Below are 12,680 nucleotides of genomic sequence, written 5' to 3'. Positions count from 1 at the left end.
TGAACTGACCTCATCACTTTCCACTCTCACACAGGGGCATGGGAAGTGTGTGTGTGCTTGTGTGTGTACATATACGTGCATTTAAAAAAAAAAGAATGTTATAAACCTGAACCTATTTGTGCGTGTTGTGTGTTTCAGAGGCTGCTAGATGAACAGCAAGGCCAGCTTCGTCAGTATGAGACTGCTGCAAGTCAGTGTGTTACTGAGCTCCAGAAGGCCCAGCTCCAGGTCCACTCTCTACAGGCCAAGATCAGAGAGAGCGAGGCCGGGAACCAGGTACCACTTCCCCCACAGACTTTCACCATTCCTCCTTCTGAAGCAGTTCCTATTTTTACTCTACTTGACCATAGCATACAGTAGACATGCATCCAAGGCGGATTATTTGTTAAGTCTTCAGACAATTAACACTAAATTGAACTATTAATTCAAAGGCCTGCTTATAAACAATTTATAAAAATAAAAAAAAACGAACTACAAGTATTCGATTTTTAGCACTTCTCTGATGTGTCTGTGAATGTGATGTGTAGAAGCTGCAGGTGCGACTCGGGGACATGGAGTGCGAGCTGCGCCTGGTCAGAGAGAAGGCCCAGAGACAGGAACGAAACGTCCTCAACCTCACCGACACTGTCAACAGCAAGGAGACTGAGGTACAGAGGGAGAGAGGGAAGAGGGGGGAGAGGGAATGAAGGAGAGGCAAAAAGAGTGCGAGTGAGAGACGGACTAACAGAAAGCGAGAAAATGAGAGACGAAGAGACTCTGGTAGGAGAGAGGGAGGTACACAAAGAAAAGCCGGAACAGCAGGCCACTTTACACGGTATTGTGTCCAACCAATGATGAACAATAGGCTACTTTACTCATGTATTTTTGTGTGTTTCGTGTGTCTCCCTCTCAGGCAGCAGAGTTGTACCGGGTCATAGAGGAGCAGAATAACGTGCTGTGTTCTTTGAAAGAGCTGGCCAACAGAACCCAGCTCCAGACACTACAGGTCAGCCCTCCTCTGAACCGTGCACACACCTCACACACACACTTCGTACTAAAGTCTGAGAACACTAAAATGCTCTTAAATCTACAGCTGATGTGACGACACCGTCATTTACGGTTTGTGTAGTGTGTTACAATTTTTTATCAACATGATAATTGAGAGTAATAGGAGCTTGGCTTTCTCCATCTCTAATAGACCTTGTATTAATACATACGCTTGATAGGATCCTTTGTAATGTCCCACAGTGCTAGTATAGAGAAAGCACAGCTGACCCCAGCACACAGCACATAGAGCTATCTGTAAACCGCCTTCACTCTCTGGCTCTCTTCCACCCACACCCTCCTCATCTCCACTCCCTCTACCCCGTCTCGGGTGCAGGTGTCTGGGGCGGAGTTAGTGCGAGGGCAGGGGGAGGTGCTGGCCCTCCAGGGCTCTCTGTTCCAGGCCCAGCTGGAGCTGCAGGAAGGCCAGAGAGCCCAGCGTCAGGCCACCAGGAGGGAGGAGGACCTCACCAGAGCCCTGCACCGCCTGGAGAAAGACCTACAGGGAGTCATGGATCACAGACACAGTACTGAGAGACACAACCAGGTGTGTGTGTGTGAGGGGGGGGGGTTATATATAGCCTTGCAATGGGGTTATATTTTCATTTTGCGAGTATGTGCATGCGTTTGCTTGTGTGTAAACATTGTAGGAGACTGTGCTCCTACCTGTCTGCTCTAGGACTTGCATCTGGTGCTTGAGAAAGCTCGATCAGAGCTGCAGCGGAAAGAGGAACAGCTGAAAGAGAAGAAGGGAGAGAGACGGAGAGAGGAGGAGGAGAGGGAGAAGAGCATCCGAGAGCTGAGGACCTCACTACAGACCAAAGAGCAGCTGGTGCAGGTCAGAAACAGACAGACACTCACACACGCATGCGCGCACACACCCCATTCACACACCACCTCCCTCATCCACAGCCGTCCCAACACACACTGTCCCTGTCTCTCAGGAGTACTCCGAGTTGTTGGACCAACAGCAGGAGCCCAGGGAGAAGAGGGACACTCTCCTCACCAAACTGAAAGATCGCATCAAGGACAGAGACAGAGCACTGGAGGTGAGAGTCATCGTCTAGGAGAGAATGAACCTCAACGAGAACATATTACAGATATAAGAGGCGGGCAATCAAGCTCGTGATCCAGGACTGCATGGGTTGCATGGACAGCAGTGGTGATTGATGGTGGTGACTGACAGCTGTGTTCCATTAGAGATGCATTACATTGTTCTATTCCGTTGTGTTCCCTCCCATCAGCGAGCGGTGGATGAGAAGTTCCGATGTGTGGAGGAGAAGGAGGGAGAGATGCGTCGGCTACAGCTTCTTCTCAGAGAGAAAGAGAGAGACCTGGAGAGACAACGCTGTGTACTGTCCAACAACGAAGAGACCATCACGGTACTGATGAGCACACACACACGCGCGCGCACGCGCACACACAGACACTGGTTACTGAGTTCCTTCTATCTTGTGTGTGTGTTAAAGAGCCTGGAAGTGCTGGTGCGTGGGAAGGGTTTGGAGCTGGAGCAGGTGTGTGAGGCATGGAGGAGTGTACAGCGCCACCATGAGGACAGGGAGGAGAGACACAGCCGCAGCCTGAGAGAGAGAGACACGCTCATCAGCCAGCTACAGAACACCCTGCACACACGTACCAGTGAGGCTGAGGTGACATGCCCTAATTATACACTTGCCACAGTATTCATATACTGTACACCAGCACAAATAGATTTTTGCTGATCAGTGGCAAAATATTTTTATTCTTGATTCTTCACACTATTTGCAATTTCTTGTCTTCTCTCTCTCTCTCCCTCTCTCTCTCTCTCTCTCTCTCCCTCTGTCTCGCTCTTCCGCTCTCACATTATCTCTCGCTCTCTGCATCCCAGGACCTGACTGGAGCCCTGCTAGATAAGGTGAAGGCAGGTCCCAGTGAGGTGGTGGATGAGCTGAAGGCTCGCCTCTCTCTGAAGGAGAAACTGTTCCAGGAACTGCTGTCCGACCGCAGCCGCCAGGCCCAGGAGCACCACTCACAGGTCCAGGACCTGCTCAACACCATCGGTACTAGAGACCAGTACATCCAGGTAACAAAACCACACTGGCCTGAGAGCTGTGGTGTGGTATTGTCTGAGGGACTGATTGGGTAGAGAGAATGAGAAGAGAAAGAAAGAGTGAGAGAATGAGAGAGAGAAAGAGACTTCTGCCACAAAGAAGCTGTATCGAGTCAGATCTTTTAATCCTCAAAAACCTCCATCCTTTCCTTCCCTCTCCCTATCCTCCCCTCTCCTCACACTTCTCCCCCTCCAGGAATCGGCAGGTCGTCTGGGTGAGGTGATGAGTGAGCAGACTGTACGTCTCCAGGAGCTCCGCAGACAGCTAACCTCTTGCTCCCTGGCCTACGGGTCCCAGCTAGGCCTCCGGGGTCCGGACTTCCAGGGGACCAGCCAGGACCTCTGGGCCTTGCAGGAGGAACTGCGTCTGGCTCTGCGGAGGGAGAGGGAGGCCCAGGCTGAGCTCACAGCCCTCAGGACCCAGGGCACTGCCAGGCCAGCTGACAGGCAGGCAGAGTTTGAGGGTGGGCATCAGAGGAGCATGGGGCTCTGTCTGTAGTGGCACCTTTTTTGGGTGATGATGCTAACCATAGTTAAGACTTCACAATGTTATTTATACAGTATATCAGCTAATAGTTTATTTTATTTTATATATAGTTTTAGCTTTTTGTAAAGCTTTGTGCAGTTCTACATTTGTATGTTTTAATTGTGTAATGCATTAGATTATGTTTACAGCAGCTTAGGTATCAAATGCTTCTTTGAATGTATAACCAGTAGGCAAAGAAACAGAGGGAAGATATGACTTATGTTGACATACAATGCAAGGATTTTGAACTTTGTATGATAGTGTCGATAGCATCACATGTTTCATGTTATGACTTCTATTTATACTAATAACATGCGTGTGCCTTCGCATGTTCAACTGCATGATTCATGGTGGTTATATACCATGTAATGGTATTGCGTGTTGCTATAGCGGTCTCTGCAATTTGTATGGACTATCTAATAACGACTGCTGTCTGAAATGTGCGCTTCAAGTGGATTAGAGGTGATGTTTTGCTTTTGCCAGAGTACGGTACATTTCAACGACCATGAATTATTCTTATTCGTTTTAGCTCATTGTGTGTGTGACATCTATAAACCGTTGTCTGAGTGTCACGCTATAAGATTCCACGGTATGTAAAAAATAAAACGTAGTTTTCTGACCTTGGGAATCCTCCTCTCTTCGACTAGAGGTTTGTCCCCCCCCGGAGACATTACCCGGCACGCGTGCCTGAAAGAGAAACCATTTGTTCTGATAACGTGGCAGAAGCTGCTTTGCTCCGGTCTCTACCATCATCATCAATGGAGCGCGAACCCTTGTGTTGAGCTGAATAAACAAACCTTGTGTTGATGTCGTTGGGTTTACATGGTGTTCGTGGTGGGCCTGGCTCCACTGTCCCTCCCTCCTCACCTCCCTTGCTTCCTGCATGAACATAGTCTACCTGAGTTGTACACTGTTCATAAACGTATCTGTATCCAGTTACGTTAAGGTCAATCTCTGTTAACACGCCTGGTTCTCTCCACTTCCCAACCTGTCACAGTTGGTTCTACTCGGAGTAATAGGTAGTATCAGTTGAGGCCATTTGTGGATAAAAGGTAAGAAACCCACCTAGACGTCCAGTGTGGATGCATGACTGCATGAGCGTGTGTGGGTATATATATACACAACCCCCCCCCCCCCCATTTCAACACTAAAATGCTCCAATGGCATCAGTCTATTCGATTGTTTGAAGGGCAGTGCTCATTACATAGAAACAAGGGTAGACTTTCCTAGTTGCATGTTTTACATGCCAATCAGATTCATCCTGATTAGACCCAATGAGCAGAGAACATACCTCCTGCTGGCCACACCTCTTCTTAAAGTCTGTGTCACTCGTCTCTTGTTGCACAAGCCGCCAAAGTACAGCGTCTGTGGGAAAGAGAATATTGTAACGCTCAGGTCTCTTAGCACTCACTCTGCTGTCTGACCGCACAAGATTACAGGCAGCTAGTGCTTAGACGTGCTTTTGAATGAGTTTCTATTTGAATAGAGTGTATTCCTGAAGTCCAACACTGAACAGATTGCATAGAGGTCTAGACAAAATGATGGACTATTATATTAGCCAAAGGCCTTATGCTTTTTTAGAATGTGCATCCTGCACTGTTTGACACATTTTAATACTCTGCCCTGGCCAATTGCACCTCGTATCACATCATCTACTATTACGTAGTTATACGTCATAAACCTGTAGATTTGATCAATGAAACATTTTGATGATATTCGTTTTAAAAGCATTGAGTGTTATGCGAACTCCTTACAGTACATTTAAGCTATCTTCTAGTGTCACGTTCTGACCTTAGTTCCTTTTTTATGTCTTTGTGTTAGGTTGGTCAGGGCGTGAGTTGGGGTGGGTAGTCTATGTTCTTTTTTCTATGTTTTTATATTTCTATGTGTTTGGCCTAGTATGGTTCTCAATCAGAGGCAGGTGTCGTTCGTTGTCTCTGATTGAGAATCATACTTAGGTAGCCTGTTTTCCCCATTTTGGTTGTGGGTGTTTCATTTCTGTTTAGTGTCTGTTCGCCTGGCAGAACTGTTTCGTTTTCTCTTCGTTGTTATTTTGTGTAGTGTTCAGTTTTTCATAAAAATATGACCAACACTTACCACGCTACATTTTGTTCCTCCTCTCCTTCCACCAACGAGAATCGTTACATCTAGTCCCCCGCTATTGTGTAATTTTATTTGACTGTAAAATGACTAATATATATATATATGTGTAAAACTACTCCAATAGCCTTACAGTAAACATTTGAACATCCTCTCCTAGCCCTCTAGTCTGCAATACCGTTGCATGTAACTCGACAGAGCCGTGTCTGTAGGTTTGTATTTATTGTATTTACTGTTAGCAGTTAAAGTATCTGCTCTTACTGTATACTAATGGTATATCTTACAGTTTACCTTACCGTATATCTGCCCGTACAGTAGTATATCCCAGTACAGTGAGATAGATTCCCTCAGAGGAAAATAACGTGTTTTATGTTTGAAGCTTCTCTTCCTGTCATTACTGAGAGGGGGAGAGGTTTCAAGGGTGACCACCACCATTACTGAACGTGGGAAGCGTCGTTTTGTCGACACGTTCACATCAGTTTGCTTTTTTGGTGGAAAGACTTTGACACGCAGAAAGGCCAGGATTGGGGTAGGCTATGTGTGGTATGAAAATGTACCGTATTAAAATGCTTGTTGAATTGTACTCTGGCAAAAGTAAAAAGTGTCAAGGATTTGTATGTTTTAATCGATCTGTTGCCACAAATGCAAAAGAGTAGTACTCTATGTCAGTGTGATATTTTCTTTTCGGGCTTTTCTTTTCATGACTTGTGTGTGTATGTATGTGTCCATGTTATTGCTTACGTTTCAAATAAGAACTGCATTCTGGGGTCTCGGTTCTCTTTCTAGAATTCAGCTCAGAGGACAACGATAATGTTGAGGTCAACAGTAACTATGCAGACAGCATGGAGGAAGAGGACCCCAAACTGACAGCTCGAACCCTAGCCACCATGCAGGTAGGCCCTGTGCTGTACATATAAAATTGAAATAGTGGTAGATTATTTTGTCTTAATCATGTCACATTTGAATCTTTCCTAACCACCACTCATATTTTAGTTATCAGCCTGGGTGATCCAAACACACTGTGGCGATTTTGCACACTCAGCGTTCTCTCGCTGTCATTTTTGCCACTCTCCTACAATCAGAACTCTGGAGGACCTGGGAAGGGGAAGCTGTCCCAAGAGGCAGTGGGAGACGCCCAGGGGCTGGTGGAGGTGAAGCAGCTGGTGCAACAGAAGAGGGTAGTGGGGAGAGAGCTGCAGGAGCTCAAGGCTCAGCTGGAGAAGTCTGGCTTCTCCCTGACCAGGATGAGGTAACACACGCTGACTGCATACATGTTATTATGAAACGTGATATAGATACAGTATACACTGAGAGTACAAAACATCAAGGACACCTTCCTAATATTGAGTTGCACCCCCCTTTTGTCCTCAGAACAGCCTCATTTCATTGGGGCATAGACGCTACAAGGTGTCGAAAGCGTTCCACAGGGATGCTGGCCCATGTTGACTCCATTGCTTCCTACAGTTGTCAAGTTGGCTCGATGCCATTTGGGAGAGGGACCATTTTTGATACACACAGGCAACTGTTGAGCGTGAAAAACTCAGCAGCGTTGCAGTTCTTGACACAAACCGGTGTGCCTGGCACCTACTACCATACCTTGTTCAAAGGCACTTAAATATTTTCTCTTGCCCATTCACCCTCTGAATGGCAGACATACACAATCCGTGTCTGAATTGTCTCAAGGCTTAAAAATCCTTATTTAACCTCGTTACACTGATTGAAGTGGACATTATTTTTGTATATATTTAAAAATAAAAAAAACGTTTTACCCCTTTTTCTCTGCAATTTCATGATATCAAATTGGTAGTTACAGTCTTGTCCCATCGCTGCAACTCCCTTACGGACTCGGGAGAGGCGAAGTTCAAGAGCCATGCAATTGAAATGGATTTAACAAGTGACGATCAATAAGGGATCATAGCTTTCACCTGGATTCACCTGGTCAGTCTATGTCATGTGAAGAGCAGGTGTCCTTGATGTTTTGTTCACTCAGTGTATATATGAATGAACGTGAATGAGAATAAATGAAGTAAACGAAAATATATCCTTGTTCATGCAACTATTTTTGTATTTTCTGACAATTACTGTGGTGGACATACGGAGGTCCCAGCTTCTAGGTTCACAAACGCCTGTGGTTTTCACCCTGGTTCGAGCAGTGGATATGAGAGGTGCTAGTTGAGGTGTGTCTGTCTGTCCTCTCTCTCACACAGGAAAGCCCTCTTCAGCCTACGCATGGAGAACACGGAGTTGAAGTCTCACCAGACAGAGAGACGGTCAGAGACGGACCCCAGGGATGAGCAGGGATTCCTGGAAGAAGGGGGGAATGAAGAAAAGCTGGTTGTGGAGGAGGAGGACGAGCAGCTGTGTGGGGTGGATCTATCTGGTGGCTGGGAGGATGAGTGTCTGTCCCAGGGGAAGTGCTGTGCCCCCAGGTCCACCTTGAGAGACCCTGGCCTGGGGAAGAGACACTGCACTAGGCCTGTCTCTTTGGACCTAGGAGACCTGCTGTCCCACTCCACAAAGGAAGGGGAAGACATCACACCAAATTATACTCTAGTAACGCGTGCTACTGTATGTATGGTAGGTCAACAGTGAGAGGCCCCATCGACTGATTACCTCAAGAAAGGAATATCATTCTAAATATTTATGTGACTCTGGTCCTGTGTTGCAGGATGATTATGTGGAGGAGGCAGGAGGAGGAGAAGCTGGAGACAGGAAGCAGAGCCCCACAGAAACAGTGATGGTTGAGAATGCTGTGCGGCTCCGGCTGGAGAGCGAGGAGCTGCAGGAGAGACTCATGGTTTCTGAGGCCACCGTGGAGGCTCAGGAGGAGCAGCTCAGAGACTACAGAGATCTACCGAGTGAGTCAATACACCCTCACCACACATACGCACACATGCACACATACTGTTTGTCTATCACACACACGGCAATATGCTACATGCGTTAATTATTCAAATGTATTGTTCTCTCTCTCTTTCTCTAGTGGAGACGTCTGTGCAGCAGGACAGTAAGCAGGTCCAGGTGGATCTACAGGACATGGGCTATGAGACGTGTGGTCGCAGTGAGAACGAGGCTGAGAGGGAAGAGACCAGCAGCCCAGGTACTATTACTATTGACGCTACAAATGCCAGCATTTTTTTTTACACTAAAGTATTGCTGTACTCTGCATTACTTGAGGGTTATCGGGAGATTTAAACAATCTGCTATGGTTTAGTAAAGCCACAAGAGGGCAGTAGTGTATTTCAGTTGTGTAACCCACGTCCCCTCCCTTTCTGTTCCCCGCAGAGTTTGATGATCTGGAGATGTGCACTTCTCTGGAATGCGGCGGCTCCCAGTGGTGGTCAGGTGTTGTGCATCCTGGGAAGGCCGGTCCTCCAACATCAACCTCCAAGGCTGATGACTTCACATCTCTCCAGCGATTGGTTGAGGACCTGCGCTCGCAACTCTCCCGCTCCCAGACGGTGATCCGGAGCCTCCAGGGCCGCCTGTGCTCCCTCTCCACCTCCAGTGACCCCTTCGGCCCCTCCAACGGCCCATCCACCCCCCGCAAGGTCAATTGGGCCATCCAGTTCCAGTCCTCGCCCTCCCAGAGCGGCCTGGATGAGGACGAGGGCTGGGAGTCGTCTGGTGGGGGTCTAGGGCCCTCCCCACATCACCCCATACCCGACAAGGATCTCCAGGAGCTGGTGTTTCGCGTGGGAGCCCTGGAGGACCAGCTGAGGAAGGGCAAAGGGACCCAAGCAGGAACTCCAGGGCTCCCTGCAGAGGGAAAGGCTTCCATCTGGCCTGGGCCTGGGTAGGTAGCACAACCACTAACCCTGGTCCACATGTTAGAATGTATACAGCAGATTCATTTACAGTAAACACAGTATATGTGACCCATGGAATGGAATGGAATCCACAATCCTCTTGTTGCTAGACAATCCACTGACCCGTGGGAACCAGTTTGTTTCATATTGACGCTTCCTTCTTCATCTGTCTCATGTTGACTCTTCCTTCTTCATCTGTCTCATGTTGACTCTTCCTTCTTCATCTGTCTCATGTTGACTCTTCCTTCTTCATCTGTCTCATATTGACTCTTCCTTCTTCATCTGTCTCATGTTGACTCTTCCTTCTTCATCTGTCTCATGTTGACTCTTCCTTCTTCATCTGTCTCATGTTGACTCTTCCTTCTTCATCTGTCTCATGTTGACTCTTCCTTCTTCATCTGTCTCATGTTGACTCTTCCTTCCGCCTCTGTCTCCTTGCAGGAAGTTTGATACCCTAATTCAGGCGCAGGCCCGTGAGCTGTCGCACCTGCGCCAGAGGATGCGAGAGGGGCGTGGCGTGTGCCACATCCTGACCCAGCACCTGGGCGACACCACCAAGGGCTTTGAGGAGCTGCTGCGTGCCAATGACATTGACTACTACATGGGCCAGAGTTTCAGAGAGCAGCTGGCGCAGAGCAGCGCCCTGGCACAGCGAGTCAGCACCAAGATCAGCGGACGTGAGTGGAGAGGTGAACACACATGTAGACACATAAGATGTGCACCATTGCACACACATAGCACTTACTGGACCCCAAAAAACACACAAATTCATTCGCAATTTACATATAGCGCTGGCAAAATGTTTGTAACCTATAATTGTGGACAATCACCTTGATTTGATTTGACCATGAACAAAAAATGTGTTTTGTCAAAGTTGTCTTAATACATTTATTTCAGGAGAAGGGGGGGTTTAACTTCATCTGCAAGTCGATGTAGTTTTCCCCATAGCAGTTGTACATTTTGACATGAAGTGGGTGAAGTTTGTAATCATTTTAAGGGCAGAACGGCACGGTCGGAATGAGAAACTTGATTTCCAAAAGTTGCACGCTGTCAAATCCATTTGTTTTTGAGACAGGGGTGTCAATGTCGTATTTAATTTTCAAAGATGCCTTATGGTGCATTACAAGCTCAAAACATTTTTCGACAAAAATGACAATTATACCAATAAACGTGGCCATTTGCGTGACATTTAATCCTTACCCAAAATGACATAATCGTTACAGCCCTAATTACACGATACCCATGAGCTAACAGGTAGCTAATACACTCAATCTTCAACATCTTTTGACTTTACAACAGACATTTGCAAACACAATTTCTCAGTCATGTCCATTCATGCCCAGCAAGACATAGCATGAGTGTGTGTGACCGTGCTTCTACACCTGCACTGCTTGTTGTTTGGGGTTTTAGGCTGGGTTTCTGTACAGCACTTTGAGATATCAGCTGATGTACGAAGGGCTATATAAATACATTTGATTTGATTTGACCTTGTATGTGTATTTTCCTTATATAAAGTGCTAATGTCTCTCTTCAGGGGATCATCCAGAGATGCATGATGACAAGACTGGCACAGAGCTGCTCGCCATACGGTATGCGTCTGCCAATTTGCTTTCTGTGTGCGTATGTGTGTGTTTGCAACAGTGTGACATGAATGCAACAGTATTTCATCCGTATCAGTGTCGTCTCTGGTTGCTATTGTTGGTAACTCTTCTTAATAGCTGTAGACTTGGGCAGTTGGAAAACATTGATTGTTGGGGGCATGTGTGTCCTCCGACTGGGGTTCTCTCTCTCTCTGGTTTGTCACTTGATCAGTGATCCACACAGAAAATCAACTAGTCTGATTAACTCACTGGTAGACCAGCAGACTGGACAGTTGGCTGTGAGTTGCTCATGTCGCTGACGACATCGGATCTCAATCCGATACACCACTGTGACTGTGATTGTTGGGGTGTAATCTCTTTGAAAACTACTGAGAGACAGATCTCTCCATTTCCCTCTTTTCCTTTCCTAAGTCTATCCACTATATTTCTCTGCCTGTCTTTTTTCGCTCAATCATCTTTGCCCTCTCTCTTTCTCAACCTCTCTAGTCCCTTCGCCCCCATGCTGGTAGAGTGGCTGGTTTTATAGCGTTAGCAACATTAGCGTTAGAGTCAGGGCCGTGTGATGTCACCACTGCTAACCAGCCCCATGGTGACAGTAATTGGAGAGGAGCATTGTGATTGGATGAACCCACTGCCCTCCCTCTGCCTCCCTCTGATCGTTGTGGCAGCAGCCTTAGACCGCCACGGGGGGGATTTGGTTGCTGAGAAGGCATCCTTTTTTTCTTTCCATCATGTGTGTGTGTGTGTGTGTGTGTGTGTGTGTGTGTGTGTGTGTGTGTGTGAGAGTGAGAATTAGCCAGTCATCCAGGCTACAGTGTTGTGGGCACGCGGACAAGACTCACGCTGTCTTGTGTTTGGGTTCAGACTCGGAGAAGGAGGAGTGTGTGAGTATGAAAGAGGGAGAGAGAGAAAAACACAATGAACAGAACCTGACAAACATTGTATTCCTGTTTCAGCTCGTACGGTACTGTATGTTTTTTATCTCGTCATCCCTGAGCTGTGCTCATCTCGTGACGTGGTCCTCATAGAGTCGACTGGTGCTGAATAACCTCTGAATAACTACAACGACTGTCCTGGTTTGTGGGGTCATACTGTGCGGCCTGGGGCCTGTCGGGTCAGCCTGTCTGCTGGACGGCCCTGGTATCTGGGTGCATCTGATTACAGAGTGTCCCAGCCAGTTAGAGGGGCAGGCAGTGACAGACAGGGGCAGGCGGACAGAGACTTACGGACCAGAGCAGAACATTAGAGCACAGCAAGCTGCTAGCTATCTCTGGTCCAGGCTATTGCTGAAAGAACAGTCTCTTGTTCCCTCTTCTGAAGTAGTGGCACAGGCTGCATCTGAGATGACACTATGTCCTATTCCCAATACTGCACTACTTTTGACTCACATGCACTACATACACTACTCAATTACTATTTGGTAGCATTGCCTTTAAATTGGTTAACTTGGGTCAAACGTTTCGGGTAGCCTTCCACAAGCTTCCCACAATAAGTTGGGTGAATTTTGGCCCATTCCTCCTGACAGAGCCAGT

The 12,680-nt window shown here is 47.2% G+C and overlaps 1 protein-coding gene across 8 annotated transcripts in view; it reads left to right on the top strand.

The window, feature by feature from the left end:
• The window catches only part of LOC110521826 (myomegalin), a 114,589-nt gene that overhangs the window by 84,814 nt on the left and 17,095 nt on the right, over nucleotides 1-12,680 (top strand). For 7 of the 8 annotated variants that reach the window (XM_021599723.2, XM_036968457.1, XM_036968454.1 and 4 more), the window contains 18 exons: nucleotides 139-276; nucleotides 528-647; nucleotides 893-985; nucleotides 1,361-1,570; nucleotides 1,703-1,861; nucleotides 1,968-2,072; nucleotides 2,268-2,405; nucleotides 2,493-2,672; nucleotides 2,891-3,085; nucleotides 3,309-3,576; nucleotides 6,525-6,631; nucleotides 6,821-6,987; nucleotides 7,946-8,315; nucleotides 8,407-8,596; nucleotides 8,722-8,838; nucleotides 9,024-9,534; nucleotides 9,989-10,236; nucleotides 11,082-11,136. In XM_021599723.2, coding sequence (XP_021455398.2) covers nucleotides 139-276; nucleotides 528-647; nucleotides 893-985; nucleotides 1,361-1,570; nucleotides 1,703-1,861; nucleotides 1,968-2,072; nucleotides 2,268-2,405; nucleotides 2,493-2,672; nucleotides 2,891-3,085; nucleotides 3,309-3,576; nucleotides 6,525-6,631; nucleotides 6,821-6,987; nucleotides 7,946-8,315; nucleotides 8,407-8,596; nucleotides 8,722-8,838; nucleotides 9,024-9,534; nucleotides 9,989-10,236; nucleotides 11,082-11,136 — 3,371 coding nt within the window. The remainder of the gene's footprint in view (nucleotides 1-138; nucleotides 277-527; nucleotides 648-892; nucleotides 986-1,360; nucleotides 1,571-1,702; nucleotides 1,862-1,967; nucleotides 2,073-2,267; nucleotides 2,406-2,492; nucleotides 2,673-2,890; nucleotides 3,086-3,308; nucleotides 3,577-6,524; nucleotides 6,632-6,820; nucleotides 6,988-7,945; nucleotides 8,316-8,406; nucleotides 8,597-8,721; nucleotides 8,839-9,023; nucleotides 9,535-9,988; nucleotides 10,237-11,081; nucleotides 11,137-12,680) is intronic. The other variant, XM_036968455.1, reaches the window with a different exon arrangement.

The sequence above is a fragment of the Oncorhynchus mykiss genome, chromosome 30, assembly GCF_013265735.2.
Source record: "Oncorhynchus mykiss isolate Arlee chromosome 30, USDA_OmykA_1.1, whole genome shotgun sequence".
Classification (NCBI taxonomy): Eukaryota; Metazoa; Chordata; class Actinopteri; order Salmoniformes; family Salmonidae; genus Oncorhynchus; species Oncorhynchus mykiss.
Note: the sequence above shows the minus strand (reverse complement) of the source record. Positions and strands in the feature narration are given on the sequence as shown.